The sequence below is a fragment of the Mus pahari genome, chromosome 2 (assembly GCF_900095145.1).
Source record: "Mus pahari chromosome 2, PAHARI_EIJ_v1.1, whole genome shotgun sequence".
Taxonomy (NCBI): domain Eukaryota; kingdom Metazoa; phylum Chordata; class Mammalia; order Rodentia; family Muridae; genus Mus; species Mus pahari.
This window is the reverse complement of record NC_034591.1, coordinates 138,002,875-138,026,293: the sequence shown is the minus strand read 5'-3', so window position 1 is coordinate 138,026,293 and position 23,419 is coordinate 138,002,875. Positions and strand designations below refer to the sequence as shown.

The 23,419-nt window shown below is 39.7% G+C and overlaps 1 protein-coding gene across 1 annotated transcript in view; it reads left to right on the top strand.

The window, feature by feature from the left end:
- The window catches only part of Rimklb (ribosomal modification protein rimK like family member B), a 39,041-nt gene extending 23,452 nt beyond the window's left edge, over nucleotides 1-15,589 (top strand). The window contains exons 4-8 of the mRNA XM_021190556.2: nucleotides 1,993-2,079; nucleotides 3,731-3,934; nucleotides 6,001-10,090; nucleotides 12,687-12,850; nucleotides 15,477-15,589. Of these exons, the coding sequence (XP_021046215.1) occupies nucleotides 1,993-2,079; nucleotides 3,731-3,934; nucleotides 6,001-6,467 (758 nt within the window). The 3' untranslated portion in view covers nucleotides 6,468-10,090; nucleotides 12,687-12,850; nucleotides 15,477-15,589. The remainder of the gene's footprint in view (nucleotides 1-1,992; nucleotides 2,080-3,730; nucleotides 3,935-6,000; nucleotides 10,091-12,686; nucleotides 12,851-15,476) is intronic.
- The last annotated feature ends 7,830 nt before the right edge of the window (nucleotides 15,590-23,419 follow it).

Sequence of the window (23,419 nt, the reverse complement as noted above, 5' to 3'; positions counted from 1 at the left end):
TAAAGAGGTAAAGGCAGGAAGATTTTAGTTCTAGGCCAGCCTAGATTGTAAGCAAGCCACAGAAACATCCTAGGCAAGAAGTTTCATTGTGTTTATTTTTCTTATGAGGGAATGCCTCCATGTATGCATTTGCACTACATGCATTCAGTGCCCTCAGAAGCCAGAGAGGTCATTTTGGGTTTCCTAGAGCTGAATTTGAGCCTATCATGTGGGATCTGGGAATTAAATCAATGTCCTTAACCAGTGAACCATCTCTCCTGCTCTTAATCACATTTTAAGGTTAGCTTTGTGACATGAGGTTTAAAAGGTTTAGCACAAGTTTTCTATAAAGTCCAGTTAGTAAGCATCTTTAGTTTTACAGACCAGAAGTTCTTTGTAGGGACACTACTAGTACTTTCACTACTAGTGAAAGCTGCTAGCTACAGTGCTTAAACAAATGAGTACTTCTGTGTTCAAATAAAACTTTATTGTAAAATCAAGCAGTAGGTCAGATATACCCCATAGGCCTTGGGTTTTTCATAGCTTAATATTTTTATACTATTTAAGAAGATGACCTTATTGATGATGGGCAGTATGCTTTAAAGCACCACTTAAACTCTGTCAAATTGATGTGCTTTATCACTAAAGTGAAATATAAATACCACAGCCCTAATACGCCTGAAAAAGCTTCTAATTGGTGTTTGTACTTGATCACCGTCCACAGCAGACATCAGAGGCACATTTGAGTGGCACTGCTATAGATATCACCATGTTGATTGTTGTGTTTGTGTGAGGCTGATGGCCTTGAGCCTGCTCTGGAGCCAGGCTTCCCTCAAGCCTTCCAGCCTCTGTTCCTCTGGTTTGACAGTTGTTAGATGGTGCCATGTCACCCAGCTTTCTACAGAAGTATCGTTTTCTTTTCTTTTTCTTTTTTTTTTTTTTTTTTTTTGAGGCAGGGTTTTTCTGTGTAGCCCTGGCCTCTGTTAACCAGACTGGCCTTGAACTGAGATTGACTGAGATTAAATACACTCTAATTTTCTTCAAAAGCATTTCTTCAAACAATGCTCAGTAGAATGCTTGGTGATTTAATAAGGTTTTAAAATGAATTCCTTGTCTTACTATGAAGAACGGAACCCCATATGCATGTGTCCATACAGTTACTGCTTTTAGTATTTACACAAAAATACAAAATTAGTGTGAACCACTAATTTTCCTAATTTCCTAGGCTGCTTTCCTAATGCTCTTGGCATTTTAGTTTGGGAAGGAGAAAACTGCTCACTAGACAGTTAATGGTGAAGGAACTTTCAAGTTGTACAGGCCAGTAATCTCAGCTACTCAGGAAGTAGATAGAGGCAGGGAAATCACATGTTAAGCACAGCTTGGACTGTGAGTGAGTTCTAGGCCAGCTTTGGCAACTAGTGAAACTTTGTCTACAGTAAATAATAGATGGTTGCAGATACAGCCTGGTAAGAATGCTTGCTTAGCATATGTGAAGCTGTGTTAAATCCTTAGTGCTACACACATAATACAACCCAGTGAAGCCCTGAGACAAAAACATAGGGGCTCACTTATCAGCAGGAAGAATGTCCACGAGCATGCATTGGAGAAGAGACGTTTGCAGGCCGGGAAAGCTGGATAGCCACAAGCAGAGGAAACGAAATCCCTGTTCTCACCCTGCAGAAAAATAACTTCAGAAGTGATTAAAATATCAGTATAAGATCTGAAACTATGCAGCCACTAGAGGAAAACAACACAACCCCTCAGGTTGTCTAGTTGGAAAACTTGAATGAATGTCTAGGGCAGAATTGATTCTGCATCCTAAATGTTGGCTTTGTAGAAGTTTTCTGTATCATACTAACTATTGAGCCATCTCTCTCCTCCAAAGGTTCAACAGATAGTTATACATACAAATTAGCCATCAGTCCCTACTTTCCTTGTGTTGTGCTTAAAATTGGTCCCTTTTTTTTTTTTTTTTTTTTGCTATTAGCCAATTAATTTTTTCCCTCAAACCAGGTGGCCATGAAAACTTTGCTAAGATGATTGATGAAGCAGAAGTGCTGGAGTTCCCAATGGTAGTGAAGAACACAAGGGGTCATAGAGGTTGGTAAAACTTGTGGATATGGTATTTAGTTGAAATTGCTCCAAACTTCTATTTGGCAAGATGCTGCTTCTGTTTAGAGGTTATAGTAGCGGTGTTAGCATGCATAAATAAGTCCCAAATTAATAATACTCTTCAGCAGTAAATAATTGAATCAACGCAACCCCTCAGGTTGTCTAGTTGGAAAATTTGAATGAATGTCTAGAGCAGAATTGATTCTGCATCCTAAATGCTGGCTTTGTAGAAGTTTTCTGTATCATACTAACTATTCAGTGACCTTTAAATGCAAAAATCACATAAGGGCTCAGGATGTGGAGAAATGTCACATCTGTGGCCTCTATTCCAGTTCCCAGTAGTCTTCATTGCCACCAGAAACCTGATGTGGTATCTCTAGAGCTAGCTTAATAAACATACATCTTCTTATGTTTCCAAGTCAAGAGGGCTCTTTTACCACATACATCATGAAGAGCAGTCTCAGCAATGTGTATAAAACCAGTGTTCTGTATTAGTCATTTTTCCATCACTTTGATAAATGCTCGACCCAAACATCCATATTTGGAGTAGGTTTTTTATTGTCTGCCTCAGAGCTACTTTATTAGCAATACATTTTTCTTGAGTCATTCTTTTGAGAATGATATTTTACTAGGTCTTTTCTCTGGGTTGTCATCTCCCAATATTTATCAGTATATTAACATTCTTTTTGAAGTTTCTTTTTCTCAGAAACTTGCACTGTGATGGTAGGTTGGTCAAAGATCTAACGTTTGTGCCAAAAGTGCCAGCTTTTTATATATGCCACATTGCCATTCTGCCTACCTCAACTGTTAGGCATTCTTTCCGTATCAGAATTGGATCCATCCGCTGCTGCTGTACTTGTTGCACTGAGTATTACTCTTGAGTATTTCCCTAGACTAGGCTTTGGTCTTGGGACAGCAGTCTATTTCTAGTCTATTTGTTGCTGTGGGAGGTACTGTTGAGGTTTAAGCAGAAAGTATAGTAAATGCATGGATATGACACATACCTTGACTGGGACTCATGGTTCAATATTCAGTTAAAGCCATGGAGTTTGTTTTTTATCTGGCTTCTCTAATATGATAGCTAAGAACCTGGGACCTCCTATGCTGAGTGCTCAATAAAGAAAAAAGCTGTCTGTGACTTAGTGTTAGGAGTCAGCAAAAAGGAATATAGAATCAGTTAGTTAGTTCCCCCAGGGAAGAATTATAGCCACATGTTAAAAAGAGCTACTTCTGCTGGCATAAAGAAACAAAGCAATGGGCCAGACTAGACATTCAGAAACAACTTATCTATGATATTGCTATGTTGCTGTGTTGTAATAGATTGTTAATATGTAATAGTTAAATAAGTCAGGGGAATGGGCTTTCCTAAAGAATGAGCTAAATTGGCTAACCTTTGGAGAATACAGTGCAGGTCCTCTACATTATAAACTTAAGGTAAATGATTAACCATAAGTTTGTTTGGGGAAAATTATAGGAGATCATTAAGTTTAACTCTATTATCTCAGTGATCATAACTAAATCAGTTTAGTCAAAGAATACTATAAAAACATACAAGTATATTTGGTTCTGAAGGAGTATATTGGGACCCAGTTTCATGACTTGCATGTATTGTATATTTTTTATTCTTTTAAAATCTTAGGCAAAGCTGTTTTCTTGGCACGAGATAAACACCATTTAGCAGATCTAAGCCATCTTATTCGGCATGAAGCTCCATATTTGTTCCAGAAATACATTAAAGAGTCTCATGGAAGGGATGTACGAGTCATTGTTGTGGGAGGCCGTGTAGTTGGCACCATGCTACGTTGTTCCACAGATGGAAGGATGCAAAGCAACTGCTCCCTGGGTAAAGACACTGCAGCGTCTTCCTGTTGGTATATAATTGAGTGTGCTTTCCACATGATACTTAGAAATCTAGCATCATTGCTAGTGAGTTAGGTTTCACTGGTCATGAATTTACTCTGTTTTGTGCTAACTTAAACTTTCCATTTGTTCTTCATGCGTCTATACACTGTATGTTCAGCATAGTATTCATGCCCAGCCACTCTTGCTTTCCTTGCCTCTCTTCCACTGGTCCTTTTGTCACCCTAAAAACAACAGGTGCTTTTAACTTTTTAGTTGGATATTTTATTTATTTATTTATTTATTTATTTATTTATTTATTTATTTATTATATGTAAGTACACTGTAGCTGTCTTCAGACACTCCAGAAGAGGGCATCAGATCTTGTTACAGATGGTTATGAGCCACCATGTGGTTGCTGGGATTTGAACTCGGGACCTTTGGAAGAACAGTCAGGTGCTCTTAACCACTGAGCAATCTCACCAGCCCCTAGTTGGATATTTTATTTATTTACATTTCAAATGTTATCCACTTTCCCAATTTTCCCTCCAGAATTCCCCCATTCCATCCCCCCTCCTCCTGCTCTATGAGGGTGTGCCCCCACCCAACCACCTACTCCTGTCTCCCTGCCCTCGAATTCCCCTACACTGGGGCATAGAGCCTTCATGGGATCAAAGGCCTCTTCTACCACTGATGGCATCCTCTGCTATATGTACAACTGGAGCTATGGGTCCCTCCATGTGTACTTACTCCTTGGTTGGTGATTTAGACCCTAGGAGCTCTGGTTGGTTGATATTGTTGTTCTTCCTATGGGCTTGCAAACCCTTTCAGCTCCTTCAGTCCTTTCTCTAACTCCTCCATTGGATACACTGTAATCAATCCAATGATTTGACTGTGAACATCTGCCTCTGTATATGTCAAGCTCTGGCAGGGCCTCTCAGGAGACAGAAAATTTCTAGAAATTTTCTTCTTTTTGTTTACACACACACACACACACACACACACACACACACACACACACACACACACACAAATAATGAGTCCCGAAAAGGGCACTGGGTTCCCTTGAAATGCAGTTATAAGTAATAAGCTACCATGATGTGGGTGCTGGGAATTGAATCCAGGTCCTTTATAAGAGCAACTAGTGCTGCCAACCCCCAGCCATCTCTCCAGTGCCCTCTTCTCATTCTATGGCTTATATACTTATGTACAATTTCCCAGATTTCCTACTTTGTTTCATGATTTTAAGGTTTTGGGGTTTTGTTTTTGTTTAGCTCTGTTGTGTTCTGAGAAGCTGGCCTTGAGTTCACTGTAACCTAGGTTGTTGTTGAGCTCGCTCCTGACTGTCTTTTTAGCACACTCCACTCTCCCAAACTCTTCATTTCTTCTGTGCTTGTAACTGCTGAGCTTTCGCTCCAATCCACTTTGTCTATTATGTGTGTATTAAATTAATTATTTTAAGGCAGTCATACTGCTGGCCTGGAATGTATTCTTGACCAGGGTAACCTCAAATTCCAGATCCACTGGGATTGCACTCTAGACACGATTGGCCTGTTATATAAAGCCAGATGGTCTAACTTTTTATACAAAGGGTTTGTTTTTTGTTTTTTTTTTATGGTTTTGTTTTGTTTCTAATATAACCTTTCATATCTTTGGATTCAAGTGGTTTAACTAAGGTAAATAGAGCTCTTTGTATGTTGCTCCTAAGGGTTCCTAAAAACAAGCACTATGCTAAATTAGTAGGAGCCAAGAAATATTCAGTCATTCTCTTCTACTTTAGCCTCTGAGAATCCCCATCCTTTCCTGGCAGTGTTAGAATATTTCAATTGAATTTATGAACTGGAAACTACAGTGGTTGTTCCTGCATTGTAAAATAACATTTTAACAACTCTCTGGTGTTTCCATTGTATCAGGCATTGTACTCTAGACCTGAGCAGGTTGTAAGTACTACAGACTCTGTTAATTAGTAGTCTAATAATTAATCTAGTCTTGATAGGACAAAACAAAAACCAGTTTTATATTAGAACTGTATTACTTTTCCCTCTAAAACTCTACCTCTTCCCTTTCCAGGTGGCGTGGGGATGATGTGCTCACTGAGTGAACAAGGGAAGCAGCTGGCTATCCAAGTGTCTAATATCCTGGGCACGGATGTGTGTGGCATTGACCTGTTGATGAAAGATGACGGCTCCTTCTGTGTCTGCGAGGCCAATGCAAATGTAGGTTTCATCGCCTTTGATAAGGCTTGTAATCTAGATGTAGCTGGTATCATAGCAGATTATGCTGCCTCCCTTCTGCCCGCTGGCCGGCTCACCCGGCGCATGTCCCTGCTCTCTGTGGTGTCCACTGCCAGTGAGACTAGTGAGCCGGAGCTTGGTCCCCCTGCCAGCGCTGCTGTCGACAACATGAGCGCGAGTTCCAGCTCTGTTGATAGCGACCCTGAAAGCACCACCGAGCGAGAGATGCTCACCAAGCTCCCAGGGGGGCTGTTCAACATGAACCAGCTGCTAGCCAATGAAATCAAACTCCTGGTGGAGTGACTCCACTGGTAAATAGTTAAACAACAAAACCCTTGTAAAACTGTCTCCCTACACCCCACCCTTTCCCTTTAACCAACTTGCAATGCTGTTCATGGAGAATGTTCAGGTTGAGTTACAGATACAGTAAGATTGGTTAGAAGAAAGGAAGATAGATGAGACCCCCGGTAGTGATTCATTTACGGATTTCACAGAGGAATACTAGGTGACACACAGAGAAATGGCAGGCTCTCGTGGTAACCTTTTCAGTTAGGTACAAAAACCCTGCTCTTAGGCCATGAGGAACGTGAAAGGTTTTTTTTTTTCCTCCCCATGGTCTCTTGCTTTTGTTTTTATGTAGAATGGTTTTGATCCAAGTGCTTAGTAGCATGACTTCAGTTTCAAGATTTGTAAAGAGGAAAACATCCGTTTAAAATACAGAAGTGTTTTAAATAATCTGAAATTTCTGCCGTTTCTCTCAGCTAGCATTTAGCACATAGTTGTTTATGAACTCTTAAGGGGCTCTGACTGGAATTTCTTTATTTTCATGTTCGTCTTTGTTTTTTCCCCTTAATTTGGGTGGGAGGGTAATGTGACTATAATCCAATAAAGATTTTTAATAACAAAATTGGCATGTTTGCATGATGAAAGGGAAATGAACAGTATTGCAATGTCTGGTATACAAAGTAACATTTACTCAATGTAGATAAAGTTATACTAGTTAAAAGTTTGTGCATTGACTTGTATTTGTTAGTGTTTTAGTCTTTTTTTGAAGGATATCTGCTCTGTTAATGTTGGATTTTTAATACATGCTGGTAACACCCTTGCTCTATGACTGCATCTTTAACAATGGCCAAAGTAAACAAAATGCTACTTTTGGTTAACAAGACACCACTCAAAACATACACATTTAAAAGTCTCCCTGCCTTCCTTTTTTTTCTCATTTAAAGGATATAAAAGACAAGTGAATTTCTTAATGCTAACTTTCTGTGTTTGCATTTTTCACATTTTAGAAAGGAGTATATATGTCGCATGCAAGTGTACATGTTTTATTCTTTGTTTACACCAAACAGAATAGATTCTAGAGAATGGCATGATGGGAAGCAGGTTTTTTTTACTGATGAATTGCCTTAGACCTCAATAGTATAGAGATCCTCCCCTAAAGACAACAGGAAAGTAGATGTTCCTTAAGCTTTTTTGTGTGTACGTATGTATGTTTGTTTTTGTAGACTGCTTGGTGTATGATTTATTCAAGGCTACATGCTTTTATTTAATGTTATGGCTGTGCATTTTCTTTATGCTTAAAAGATCTGGAGGGAGGTGGGATGGATTTTTTGGGGGGTGGGTTTATTTAAGTATTGAGTCTCATATAGCCCCACACCTAAGCCTTCAGTACTGACCATTCTGTTCCTTTTTTGAATCGATGAAAAAAGCCCCAAACTGCATATAATATGAGCCTTTAAGTCAAGTCAAAACAATCTAGTGATGAGTCTGGAAGATGTGTTGAGAAGTGGAGATGCTTCAGGGGTCAACATAATTTTTCCCCAAGCTTTTCTTGCTTCTCCAGTGCTGTTTTTCTTCAGATGGACTTTAACATAATTTCTTGGACACTACTTCAAGGAGACTTCAAGGCGATAATAAAACATCAGCATTAACCATCTCTAACAGAGGTCTGATCATGCTTAAATGTATAGTTCTCCCATTTAAAGAAGGAATGTAATAAAACTTGCTTTCCCCCATAGAATTAAGTATTAAAACGGACTGAAAGGTTTTATTGACAAATAGAATAGTACCTGTAGTCGTTGCACTCTTCTCATTTCACCTTAGAAGACACAAAAGGAGTTTATCTTTAGGGTACTTTAATTGCATCTGCATGTTCTGATTTGCACAGGATTATTGGAGTCATACGTACCTCTGCTTCATTAACAGAATAAAAGTACTTGGTACTTTGCTGAATGATCACATTTTGCAGGGTGCATGCTATTTGGTATAGACAAATAAATGAATAACCATGTAATCAGATCCTTAGACCATCTGGTTGCCACATACATTATGATATACATGTATGTAAGTTCATGCATTTGAAAACAAATAGAACATCTTCACTTGTTGAAAAATTCACTTTTTATGGTGGGATAATAAAGAAGCAGGAAAATTATAGTTTTTTAAAGTCAGCATTGCTCTAAGATGCTTTCCCAGCAGTTTCATTCCTGGTCATGCAGCCACTGTGTTGTGCAGCTCTCACCAGCCACCCTTGGGTGCCACACTCACAGGCAGACTGTAAGTAGGAAGGGTGCTCATCTTGAATTCTCTCAAATTAAGGTAAACAATAAGAACAGATCATTCTGGAAGAACTCAAAACAAGTGAAAGTTGACTTATATTCATAACTTTTGTATAGTCTTCATCACTACTGTGACAAATGTATCAAATTTGTGTAATCATGCCAAAAATCTGAATTACTGTAAATTTTTTGTACACTGTTAAAATTGTAATTGTTAATTGTATTTTAATGATTCTGATTTTGGTTTTGTTACTTATGATGAGAATTGAGCTCATAAATCCATGCATTATGAACTATGCCATTTAAACTTTCTAATTGAGTAAACTTTTTAAATATTTTGTTCATTTCTGCTGGCTTTTCTCCAATGAACTTTGAAATCTTTCTCTATGCTATCAATAAGAAACTACTTGGAATGTTAGAAAAATCCAGCAAGAGACTTGCTTTCATCAAGCACTTGATCAGACTTTAAGGCAAGCACTGGAGGCACTGGAAAAGGTCCCTGACCATCAATCATCTCACCCAGGAAGAAGCGTGGAAACCCAAATGCTCTTCACTCAGTGAACCCCAGTGTGGGGCTGGGGGGTTAGAGACACTGTGAAATCAAGTCTGGTGTTATATTTTCTCCTGGTTCGCTGTTTTTGAGAAGGTGTGTGGGCTATTTGGCTGGTGAGACACGATCCCCTCCTAAGAACATGTAGGTGCTCAGACAGGTAACCTCTGCGCTGTTTGTCTGTCTGTTTGTTGGCTTTTATTTAAAATTTACTTTTCTTGTGCTAGGATTTTTTTAAAAATGTAATATATTGTAGGATTTATAACCAGGTTCACTGCTTTCTTTTGTTTCTTAAAAAAGTTTCACTTGAATATAATATAGGCGCCTTGGAATGTTTTAGTGATGGACAGAAGTCTGCTGTTGGAATCATCTAGTCTTCCAGATTAGATTTGAAATGTTTTCATTTTGTTTTGGGGTTTCTGTGGTATTTTATTTCCTTTATCCCAGTGCACTTTGCCGTGCCTTTTGGGGTGGCTGCCTAACTCTAGGGAATTTTTTTCTATGTTAACAAAAGTTTGGTTCTTAAAATTTCCTTAATGTTTACATTTTTAAAATTGTTTTTTAAAGAAGTATTCTAATATTTTGCACTGTTACTGTTCTTTGCCAGCCTTTTCAGGAGCCAAAATATACAAATACAAACAAACAAAAAATACTCAGAGAAAATACTTTCCTTCTTCCCCCTTCCTGCTGATGAGTGAGACGTTTTGGGAGCTTTGGGTCAGTGCCCTTCTAAACTTCCCCTCCCCCAGTAACGCAGCTGCGCAGTGCGTGCTCGGTGCAGTGCTCGGACCGTGCCCAGCCCAGCCTGCTGGCAGGTAATTGCTTCCTCCTTAATTTTTATCAGAAGGCTAACATTTTACTTTAAAAAAAAAGTTTAAAAAATGTTTTCTTTCTGTAACATCTGCAAAGCATTAGTTTATTGTATCTTGGTTTTTACAAATGCATAAATATGGTAGCAAGTAATATAAAGACTTTTTGGGGTAAAGGTTGAGTCGGCTGGGCTGAACTCAGGATGTGGGAATTTTGTTCAGCCATTTAGAGTCTCCATTCCTTGCATATATGTCTATAATTTTTTTCGAGTGTGACTTTTTGGCTTTGTTTTGTTGTGGGTTTGTTTGTTTCTTCCATTGTGCTACTCTGGCTTAAGCTTTTTCAGGGCTTGGTGTTCCGAATACACAGTGAGCTCACAGTTTAAAGACATCAATTAGGAGTTGACAGGTATGGAAAACTAGAGGTGTGTAAAGGTAAATTAGGTTTTAGGTTAATATATGGTTTTAAAATACTCTGTAGTGTTTATTTGGCCATAGTGAGGTACAAGGGACTTGTGAAGCACAGTAGAAAGCTCTTTAGTCATGCATACTTCTGTATACATTACTTAATGTATACAGAAGTAATTGCTGTGGCCTGATACACTAGTCCTACAGAGATATAAATATGAATGGATGATCAGATTCTAAAGCATGCACATTGTAGAGGAATATTTCTGAAGCACAGCATGGTTACCCTGATTAGTTAGCCAGGGTCATAAAACAAAGTTAGAGGCAGAACGGAGGTATAGTTGGGCAATCTGATAGTCTTCTGTTAGCTGTCCCCTCTTCCCTTTCGTCTGTCCCTGTTAGCTGTCCCCTCTTCCCTTTCATCTGTCCCTGTCTACTTGCTGTTTCCTCCTTTCCTGTCCTTTCTACGGGTTTCACTCTGAAAGCCAGTCCTTGTATTTTACATTTGGGGCAGTCATCTCTATAATAGAGGATTTCAGAGACATTAGTCAGCACCTTTTTATCCGCTATCTTGTGTTCTACACAAAGAGTATAAGCATTCAGAAACCACTAGTTCATAAGAAACCCTAGCCCTTGGTGCTTTCTACACCTAAATAGAGGTGTGTAATCAATGATCATTAGCCTGTTCTGTGCTTCAGTTGACACATGAGATAGGGACATCCTCTAGCATCTTAAGATAACTATCTGTTGAACTGAACTGAAATGTACTTGTCCAGGAATCCCAGCTGCACTCCTGCAGGGATGTATGAAGTGTTCTGAGGAGTCCTTCAGGAGACTCTTGTTCTCTGGATGAGAAAGAAAGGCCACCATTACAATGTTTGCATAGCATTGGGTGTGCAGAGTTTATTTAAACAACCTCCATTCTGCTGCCCCATTAAATACTGCTGACTTGTAAGGAATCTTGCTTTAGATTTTATTGTATTCAAAGTTACTAGGCGGACCTTATATAGTATGTTTACCTGGCTGCAATTTGGGGTTTGGGGAACATGAGGGGTGGGGTGAACTGTTGTTGTTTTAGGTTTCAGTCAGACAGACATCCCTGCGCCTCAGTTCCCAGAAGCACAGCAGGCCTCTAGGAGCATCCGTGGGAAAGGCGCAGTCCTGGCATCACCAGCTTCTCCTGCTCAGGCTCATCCCATATGCAGAGGTCAAAAGGGTGGGGCTTGAGATGGGGGAAGGAACGAGAACATAGAGGCTATGGCATTGCAGTGCTGCTGTTGACCAGCTTTTGGTGCTTCTGTCAGTGTGTTGCTTGTTTTAAGTTGGCAAGTCTGTACATTTATTTGGGAGGGTGGAAAAACAAGCCATTATTATTGCTAGTCAGTCTTGGAATAGTTGCTCAGTGTGTAATTTCAAATAAATTTCAAATGTAGACTCCAGTGGCAAAGAATGGGAATAGAAATGAGTATTAGGTTTTTAAAGGCAGAAGACATCCTGTCTTAGAACCACGTTTGTCTTTTTTTTTTTTTCCCTACCCCGAGTTTTGCTTGTTTGTAAATAGTTTAAGGCAAATACATTCATGATCATCCTTTTAAGGGACTTATTGAATATTAACTCTTTTGCAAAAAAATACCCAATGTTTATCTGGGCATACAAATGCTACCCTATTTTAAATGTAGGTGGCGTATGTGTTCGTGCTTTAATGTGTTCAGAGCCATTGGGCAATAAGCAGTCCAGAACATTGAAAGCAGGTAAAGCACCTAATACCCTTAGTTTCTAGAATCATTTTAAATACTTTATATTGTGCGTTCTTTGACAATCTCTGAATTTGAAATTTGTAGGAAATTTGTAGGAGTTGTAGACTACCTAGATAAATTTTCCATCATATATTATCAGTAGTTCCTAGGAATATGTAAGAAAGGAAACAGCAGAATAGATCGTGGCTCTGAGATGATGACTGCGGAGTGGACAGACGTTCCTCTTCCTTTCTTACCATTTTTAATTTTCCTAGGTTAGCATGAACACTGACCATATGTTACTTGATTTTCTGTGATTGGGTTTTTTCTGTTGGTTATTGAGGTGGGATGGGCAAGATATGAAAGTGTTGATTAACATGTGAAAATGTATGATGCTAAAGCTTTTGTTTAATTTGAACAGTAAGCAAGGGCTTTTTCTATATACCCTTCTGCTGCAGCAGAGAGATAAACTGGTAGGTGGCAGCAGAGAAAGGAATTCTTCAGACTGATGGCTGTTGACATTAAACCTACATAGGAGAAGAGATAGCATGTGACGTACCAAGTGGAGCGAGGGGCAGCAGAGATGAAAGCTGGACTCGGGAGGCTGCCTCTTTACTGAATGGTAAGGTATTTCCAACCCAGAAGGAATATTTGCCTGCTGTGTAAGTTGTATTGTAGCATCCTGGTGATGTGAAAACTTGGATGCCTATCATTTTCTACTTCAGGTTGAGTCTGACCTTACCTGGTGCATTACCATTCTTTCTTTACATGATCATGTTTCCCCCTCCCCCCACTCTCTCCTACCCAGGTCGCTCCATCCCTCTGTCTCCAGTTCCTTCTGTTATTGAGTTCTGTGGATTGTATCCTAGATTTTCTATAGCATTTTTTTGGCTAATATCCACTTATTAGTGAGTACATACCATTAGTGAGTACATCCTTTTGGGTCTGTGTTACCTCACTCAGATTTTCTAGTTCCATCCACTTGCCTACAAAACTCATGATGATCTCGATCTTAATAGATGAATAGTATTCCATTATGTAAATGAACCACATTTTCTGTATGCATTCTTCATTGGATGGACATCTGTGTTTCTAGCTTCTGGCTATCACCAATAAATCACTATGAACATAGTAGAACACAAGTCCCTGTGGTATGGTGGAGCATCTTTTGAGTATATGCACAGGAGTGGTATAGCTGGGTCTTTAGGTAGATCTATTTTTAATTTTCTGAGGAGCCACAAGATTGATTTCCAGAGTGATTGTACCAATTACAATCCCACCAGCATTGGAGGAATAGTCATCTTTCTCTACATCCTCGCCAACATGTGCTGTCACTTGAGTTTTTGATCTTAGCTGTTCTGATTGGTGTAAAGTGGAGTCTCATGGTCATTTTGATTTGCATTTCCCCTATGTCTTGTTTTTAATCAGTGTCTTAAAGCCCAGGCTGTCCTCAAATTCCTGATCCTTTGCTCTCTACCAATGAGTGCAGACATGCACACTATGAACAGTACAGATAAATGGTAAAAACAATTGACCCAAACAGGAAATGTTTCTCAGAAGAATATTTGCTAGGTGTTAATGGAAGTAATTGTTTTCAAATATACATGCATAGGAATAGAATATCCAGAGATAGGTGATTGTTAGTGGCTCCTACTAATCTCTGTAATAGATTGAGTTATTGGTCCACAAATACTTTACTATAGACCTTTACATTGTCAAATGTAGTATTGGATTCAAGCTTATGTTATTCAGGTTTGCACTTCCAGTACTATTACACACTTAAGCCATCTCTTAAGTCCTGGGCAAGTCTAGGCAACTTCTCTTAACTTTGGCTTCATCCCCAGAACTCATGGTGGGAAGAGAGAAGCAGCTTCTGAGAGAGTTGGCCTTTGATGCACTTGCACAACGGACACGATAATTTAAGTTAGGAAGAGATTTCCCAGTGTATAGAGCCAGAGATAACACTGTTTTTCTTCTATTTTATTTATTTATTTTTTAAAAGATTTATTTATTTAATATATGTAAGTACACTGTAGCTGCCTTTAGACACTCCAGAAGAGGGCATCAGATCTTGTTACGGATGGTTGTGAGCCACCATGTGGTTGCTGGGATTTGAACTCCAGACCTTCGGAAGAGCAGTTGGGTGCTCTTACCCACTGAACCATCTCACCAGCCCTTTTTCTTCTATTTTAAAATGTTGTTTACATTGTTCACCATACATTCTTTAATATCTGTAGTTACCAGACACATGCCCTGCAATGGGAGCTGTACCTAACCAGTGTAAGCCTGAGTGGGGTCTTTTCAGAAAGCTTGCTAAAATAATCCATAGGTAAACCACGTTGGTGTGCTTACATGCAGGCTTACTGCTTATACGCCCTTTACTTGTTTACATGTATGTTTATTGTTTATATGCACTTGGACTTGGCTCAACAGTTAAAAGTGCTTCCTGTTCTTTGCAAACTCAGGTGGCTCACAATCTCCTGTAACTCTGGCTCCAGAGATTGAACTTTGGGCCTTCATGCGTACACACCCACATGCATATTCATAATTAAAAACAAAATCTTTTGAGTAAGGAAAGATGCAAAGATGCCTTTGTGCTCTGCAGACTATCTGTTAAAAAGAACACATTCACACCAAGAAGCCTGCCTCTGTGCTGCACAGTCCATTCCTGTTACAGAAAATGAGTCAGTCTGTCACAGCGATGAACTCTTTGGAAGGCTTTTCTTTCCCTTGAAGATTTTAAAACTAAAAGAGGGACAGGTAGAGTCAGTATGATGAGTAATAGTAACACAGTAGTGGGACACCCGCTTGTCCAGATGTTGAAAAATAAGTTTGTCCCACTATAGAAATGTTAAAAGATTTTAAGGCTGAAAAGGATGACCAACTTAAATATTAATCTGAAATAAAATTCATTGTGCATGTAGTTATTGAAAATTTAACATAGAGGACATGAATAAGAGAAAGTTATTAAAGAATTAATGTTGGCGTTGGGTCTTGTTTAGTAATTTTGTCATGTAGAATTTTCATTTTGCTTCCTTTTGAAGCAATACATTCATTTATAATAGCATTCTTTAAAAAATGCTATAATGCAACCTGTGACTCTAGTTTTAAAAAATTATGACCATTAAATATCTTAACTAAGATTAAGCCAAGTCAAAGAATGGTAACGTATGATATTTCTGGTTGGTTTTTTTGTCCTTTTCTCTTTTTCCAGTTTTCCCCATTGATGAATTTTGGTTTTCCCCCAGGTTCTCTCGAAGTAACCAGTGATGTTCTGGATGAAGACAGAGCTGCGTCACCTTTTAGAGGGGGAAAAGAATGCAGAATAAGAAAGAATGGTTCTTTATATCTTGTTGCATTCAGTGTGGGTTTTCTTTTTCTTAATAAACACTGAATGGAAATGAAGTTGGAGTGTGATTTGTTCTTTTAGCAGCTTCCACTCTGTCTTATGTGTCAGTCCCCTTAGTCCAGGATTCTAGACTCAGCCAGAGTTCCTTCCATTCTTTCCCAAGAGCTGCTATTTGCAGTGAAGTACATAGGCAGGCACTACAGTAGTCTTGGATGGTTCCTGTCCCTTTCTGCACACAGTGCTCTTGCTGAGTAATTGTTGCTGTATGTTAATCTGAGGAATACTGCCTCAGATTTCACATCTAGCAATGGTTATACAGCCTCAGGACATATCTGTCTCCATAATATTTATTTCAAAAGAAAGTAAATGAATTTAGCTTGTTAGATTAATATATAAGGATTACCTATGATCCTTATCACCCATGGTTGAATATTAACATTGTCAATCTTGCTGAAAACTCAACATTTGCAAGCACTCTACTGAAATAAATGTATTCCTAAGATTGGTTTTTCTGTGCCTAGATCTGCTTAGATGGGACCTTGTGCTGTGTGTGCTTATGACATTTTTTCCTAGACTCATTCTTTTCCACATTTTGTTAGCTGGGTTGTTTAAAACAACAACAACAACAAAAAACCCCTCACTTTAAGCTAGGCACAGTGGCCCAGTCCTTAAATCCTTAGGAGATAGGGGCAGACAGATCTAAGGACACCCAGGGCTACACAGAGAAATCTTGTCTCAAAGGGAAGAAAAGCGTGAAACAAATTTAACAGTGGAACAGGATTTGGAATGTTCATTGTTCTGGAAAAACAACAGAATAGTGAAACACTGTTTACTTCCTAGTTCCCTTACTGCTATGACCTCACACCCAACCAAAGCAGCTCATCACAGTTGGAGGGGAGGAGAGTTGCTCACAACACCCTCATAAGGAAGCTGGGTTGAGTGCTGGCCCACTTGCTTGTTTTCAGTTCAGAACCCATGGACTGGAGCTGCCCTTACTTGGTATCTGGGGAGAAGGCTGAGGGTGGGATAGCTTCCTACCTTAGTTAACCCAGCCTGGCAGATCTCTCAGGGGCGCCCAGAGGTTTAACTGTCACACTTAGCAATATAGATATTGTACCCTTCAGGTAGCAGGCCATTATCAGTCCAATGAGAAGTACCCCAAAGCCAGCAATATGGCACTGAAATTATTTCTGAGGGAAAGTGCAAAAATTTTAGGTTCTGTTTTGCAGAAAACATCTGTTGAAGAATGAGCAGATTGAATGTCTTATGGAATGATCTAAAATTTGAGACACTGGTAATAGCACAGTCTAAAAAGAGTAAGAGTTGATGCCTCATGAAGTTAGACCAACTCAACCTGTAAATAGGAAGCCACCCTTCATAGTAAGATGCCCAAGTATAAGCAAAAAGTACCAAAACATCAATTCTAAACATTCAGTAAATGTCAACTTTATTAGAAACACATGACCTTTGACAGATTCAGGGGGATTTGTTTGCTTTTGGTTTTGGTAGTTCCCTATAGCAACAGCCCTCAGCCTTGTTTATAAAATCCATACATGCTGGGCAGTGGTGGTGCACGCCTTTAATCCCAGCACTCGGGAGGCAGAGGCAGGCGGATTTCTGAGTTTGAGGCCAGCCTGGTCTACAGAGTGAGTTCTGGACGGCCAGGGTTGCACAGAGAAACCCTGTCTTGAAAAACCAAAATCAAAAAAAAAAAAAAAAAATCCATACATAGTGTAGATGACATAAGGGCTGATAAATGAAGCTCCCTAAAACTGAATAGTCAAGAGAGTTTTAAAAGATACAAAGGAAGGGAAAAGCAGCAGACAGGAATGCTTTGGGGGCACAGAGAGAACAGACCTCATCTGCATGCAAGCCTGCCAGTCTAAGCAGGTTACCCATTAGCGTGCTGCAGTAGTACTGCTTGGGTAGAAATGGCCTGACTGGTATGCCATAGGAAGCCTGATCTGACAGGTGCATCAGGTCAAGGGTGCTAGAGGCTGTCAGCCAGGTGTTAGTCCCAGACCTGGGTGCCACATGTCCACGTCAACAATGTTTCATGCCTTAGTACTACACAGACACAGTTCTCACACTTAGGGAACCCCTTCGTGATTTCATAATCCTCTGAAATTCTCCGTGCCATTACCATGGATGCTTTTCATGCTCTTAGGATTTGCCGCATGCAGTCCAATTTGTAAAGCCATTGGCATCTTGCCTAGAATCTCCTGCAGCTACCCCTTGGTCTTTCTTAGACTTAGCAAAGTCTTCTAATCTGAGTACAAAAAAAGGTTGAAGCGGGGGCTGGTGGAATGGCTCAGTGGTTAAGAGCGCCAACTGCTCTTCCAAAGGTCCTGAGTTCAAATCCCAGCAACCACATGGTGACTCACAACCATCCATAACAAAATCTGATGCCCTCTTCTGGAGTGTCTGAAGACAGCTACAGTGTACTTACATATAATAAAATAAAGTGCTGTCAATGCCTCACACGTATAGAGAGGCATTCCAGAAATCCCAGGTAATCTTGGGCCAGTTCTTATAAAAAAAAAAAAGAAAAGAAAGAAAGAAAGAAAGAAAGAAAGAAAGAAAGAAAGAAAGAAAGAAAGAAAGAAAGAAAGAAAGAAAGAAAGAAAGAAAGGTTGAAGCATTGTTGCTGGGCAGACTGTTACCTCTGTACCTGGAGTGATTCCCAAGTAGTGTTTGTTTCCTAATAGCATGTGATGAAAAGTGTAATCATATTTCTTTCATTTTGTAAGGCATCTCCCAGCACACCCTTGACCACTGGCTTCCTAAAATATTAGAACGTTGGTAGAATCCTACATCCTTGTAGAATTTACATCTACCAAGAATACATCGTAGCAGGGTTTCCTTATAGTACATACTTTACGCTCATTCTACCCAGTTAGCACTTCACAAATGAAATGGGTTTTGTAGTACATTATCCAAGCAGCTTAATTACGTCCCCAAAACTGCAGTGGATGCCTGAAACAGCAGGTAGTACAAATTACTGTGTATATTCTGGTCTTTGTGTATAATGGGATGCCCCCCAGCACCAAAGTTAATTTGTCTTTCTGTGTCTCGTGTCATAATACCTCCGTGCACCTTTCTTGTGCTCTGGGCCATACGCCAGTGAAATAAAGGTTACTGAGACACAAGCAGTGAACGATAAAGCAGTCAGCTTAGTAACCAAGATAGCTACCACAGAGCAAACAGGCGGAGCACAGAGTGGGTGCAGGACAGAGGGACAGCTTGGCCCTAGTCTAGGTTGGGCAGCAGAAGAGCACAGGATTCTGTCTTGGCACACACAAAAGTGTGCTACTTAAACCTTTGGAAATGGGTCTGGAGTGTAGTCCTGTGGTAGAGTGCACCCCTGTCTTGTACAAGGACCTTAATATCTTAAAAACAATAAATAAAACTTAGGAATTGTTGACTCTTAGAATATTCCATTTCATACCTTCAGACCAGAGTTGACCGTGATGAACTAAAACTGTAGATGGTTGGGGGATATTCTGTGGGACATACTTGAATATCAAAGATTAAACCATCCCCAGAGCAAAAATAAATGTTGTCTATTCCCCAGGGATGGGGACATTTCTGTTTCTCTTTCTTGATAGAAAAAAAGATAACCCACATTTACTAAATCAGAGATTATATGTGTATTGTATAACTGAGTATTATCTAGTCTGTTCAGTATTACCTGGTCTGATGTCTGACATCAACAAATTTCTTTGGGTCTGAAGTGGATCCCAAAAGTGGCAGATGGAAGCCAGCTAGCCAACTACATTTCTTGATTACTTCTTTTTGAGATAGGGTCTCACTGTGTATGCCTGGCTGGTTTGGAACTGGCTCCACAGACCAGGCTGGCCTCAAACTCACAGAGATCTGCCTCCAGAGTGTTGCGATTAAAGATATGCACCAATGTGCCTGGGATAATTTTTTTTGTCAAGATTTTAAAAATAAACGGTTGGAAAAACTGACTCAGTGGTGAAGAGCAATTGCTGCCTGTGCAGAGGACCCGAGTTCTGTTTCCAGCAGACATTAGGTAGCTTACAATCATCTGTGACTCCCAGCTGGGCAGAATCAGATGACACACACTTCTGGCTTCACAGGTACTGTACAATACACACAAATATTTTAAAATTTTAATTATGTGTTTAACTTAGTCTTACAAGAACATGAGATTTCTGTGGGTCTTTTGTGCATGTAACAATTGTGTCAGCTATATGCATGGGTTGTGTAGCAGATTCCTAAAACTTATCCTGTGAAACTAAAATGTATATTCATTCATCTCTTGTCAGTGCATTTACCACTGCCCCAACCTCGGCCACCTCACTCTGCCCTTATCTTTTTTCATAGCATATCTTGAAGGTTATCATGTTTCATGTCATATCATTTCATGTTCATGTATGTGTACGTGTGTGTGTGTGTGCGCATGTGTATGCACATGGTTTTTAAATTTTATTTATTTTTATTCATGGTCTCTCTATGTAGCCCTGGCTTGCCTTGAACTCCCTTGCAGTTCAGGCTGGCTTCTAACTCTCAGATCTACCTGCCTTTGCCTTCTTGAATGTGGAGATTAAAAGGTTGCACCACCACGATAGCCCAGCAAGCATTTCCTTTTTTAAAAGCTTAATCATATCTCACCAGCCAGAGGCAGGCATATCTCTGAGTTTGAGGCCAGCCTGGTCTACAGAGTGAGTTCCGGGACAGCCAGGGCTACACAGAGAAACCCTGCCCCCCAAAACACACAATAATAATAATAATAATAATAATAATAATAATAATAATAATAAAAGTTAAAACTTAACCATCTCTCATCTCATTTCATGAATATAGCAAGTTTTTGAAATTCTTGTCATCTGTCAACGAATTTGAGGCTGGTCCCATAGCTATGCTGAAAGATTGTACAAGAAACATGAGAACAGATAGATCTTTTAAAAAAATGATTTCAGTTCTTTTGGATAAATAACCTAAGGTGGTGCCATTTCTGGGTCATTGAAGTAGCTGTATTTTTAATATGGGAGTTGGGGAGGGGATTCTATATTGTAGCCCCACTGTTTCTCAGTGAGTTTTATTACAGGAGGATGTCAGTATTTATTGTAGACAGTTGTCCATAGGAGAAGCTATATTAAAGCCAATTTGTTGCTACTTGCCTCCTGTTGGGCAGACTCTAGAGCCGTGGTTCTCAACCTGTGGGCTGCGACCTCTTTGAGAGTAGAAGTTTCTTCAAAGAGGTCATCTAAGGCTATCAGAAAACAGATATTTACATTGTGAATCCTAGCAGTAGTAATATTACAGTTATAAAATAGCAACAGAAATAATTTTATAGTTGGGGTGGGTCACCACAACCAGAAGAACTGTATTGAAGGGTTGCAGCATTAGGAAGGTTGAGAACCACTGTTCTAGAGGAAATCACTTTTGGCATTTTCTTTCATATTTTTTGGCATATTTATATTTCTTTATCTTTTTCTCTCTTGAAGATAGTATCTCTTGCATCTCAGGCTGGTCTTAAACTCACTAAATATCAGAGTCTGGCTTTGAACTCTTGATTCAACTGGTTCCATGTCTTAGGTACTAGAATGTCTGGCTCACTTATAACTATTTCTTACTTGGAGGGAGTTGTTGAGGCAGGAGCTAATGTAGCCAAGGCTGGCCTCAAATCACTACATAATTGAGGATGTACTTCAACTTCTTACCTTCCTGCCTCTGTCTCCTAAGAGTTGGGATTGCAGGTGTGCCCCACATACCTGTGTGTAATACTTCTTAATCCAATTGGATCATTACAGAAGCAGTGTTCTGTAGCTTGTATCCTGATGTTTTGTCATACAAGCAAGCATACTGCTCTCTCAACATTTTATTTATTTTTATTTATTTATTTTTTTTTTTTGGTTTTTTCGAGACAGGGTTTCTCTGTGTAGCCCTGGCTGTCCTGGAACTCACTTGGTAGACCAGGCTGGCCTCGAACTCAGAAATCCGCCTGCCTCTGCCTCCCGAGTGCTGGGATTAAAGGCCTGCGCCACCAGGCCCGGCTTTTATTTTTAAGTTGTTGAAAGATTTATTTGTTTTATGTTTGTGAGTACACTGTAGCTATCTTCAGACACACCAGAAGAGGGCATTGGATCCCATTACAGATCCAATGGTTGTGAGCTACCACATGGTTGCTGGGAATTGAACTCAGGACCTCTGGAACAGCAGTCAGTGCTCTTAAATGCTGAGCCACCTCTCCAGCCCTCTCTCAACATTTAAAATAGCATCTGATAGCCCATATTTGCTTCTATTATAATTTATTTGAGCGTAGCTATATATAGAGAATACTGGTTCTGTGTTAAGAAATCTCCCTTTTTGCTACGTCTTGTTATTTTTAGATGCATTTGAAGAATTCTAATATAAGAAAGGACATTTACAGCCGGGCAGTGGTGGAGCATGCCTTTAATCCCAGCACTTGGGAGGCAGAGGCAGGCGGATTTCTGTTCTGAGTTCGAGGCCAGCCTGGTCTACAAAGTGAGTTCCAGGACAGCCAGGGCTATACAGAGAAACCCTGTCTCGAAAAACCGAAAACCAAAGACCAAAAACAAAGAAAAAAAAAGAAAGAAAGAAAGAAAGAAAGTACATTTACTTTATTCAGCATCTTTAGGGTGAGCAACTGGAAATTATTTTAACACATTACCATTCCTGGAAAAGTAAGTAATCCCTGGGGTTGGGAATCTACATACTTGAGTTTGAAAATTAGCACCTGGTCAGTTAGCGGTGACACGTGTCTTTAATTCTAGTCCTCAGGGGGCAGAGGCAGGTGGTTCCCTAAGAATTCGAAGCCAGCCTGCTCTATAGTATGAGTTCCAAGACAGCCAAAGCTACATACAAGAAAAAATAGCACCTGGAAGGCTGTGGAATCACACTACATTTGAGTCTCGAGGGAACTTCAAAATGTGGTCATAATTATCAGAATCAATAGAAAAAACATGAGTTTAAAAAAAGATTGCTTTTCTCTACCCACATAGTCAGGAATTATCCTGGGACCTGGCCCAAGACAGCTGGAGGATAATGGACGTGACAGGAGTAAGGAACTGCCAGGTCCAATTAACATCTGGGGCCTGTAAAGGACCAACATAAGGAGCAAAGTCATTTGCACTTGTTTAATAAAATCAGTTGAATATTTGAACACACACTTGGGAAATATAATCAAACCTCGTGTTTAGCTAATGAGCGTCTGAGATCATAAGGAGAAGCTTGAAGGGAAGAGAGTCTGCCAAGAATCCAGTACAGCTCAGTTCCAAAGCCATGTTCTGTAGTCTTAAATATTTTCACTGCATTCCCCTATTTTGTTCCTAAATCTACAAGATAATCCATTTAAATGAAAACATAACTCTAATATTAGCTAGTCTATAATAAAGCAACATGTGATTGTGTTAAATATTTGTTGGTCACAAGGAACAGATTCAGTTTATGTTTTAGCTTAGGGGTCACCACAATTCTAGACCACTTCCTATATGAAGAGCTAAATGGCTCTCGGTCTGATTGAGCCATATAAATAGTATAAGTACATCATTCTCAGAGTACATCTATGCAGGTTTCCTGGCTTGCGGGGTTCATAATGAAGCCAGTAAAAGCAACCTGTTGTCTCTGCACTTGAGTCTTTACTATCTGACCTAATTATTCGACAGACATAGTATGCAAATTTCAGTTAGAGTTAAATCTAAATTTCAGCTTTATAGCTGGGCATGGTGGGTCACACCTTCAATCCCAGCACTCCAGAGGCAGAGGCAGAGGCAGAGGCAGAGGCAGAGGCAGAGGCAGAGGCAGAGGCAGAGGCAGAGGCAGAGGCAGAGGCAGAGGCAGAGGCAGAGGCAG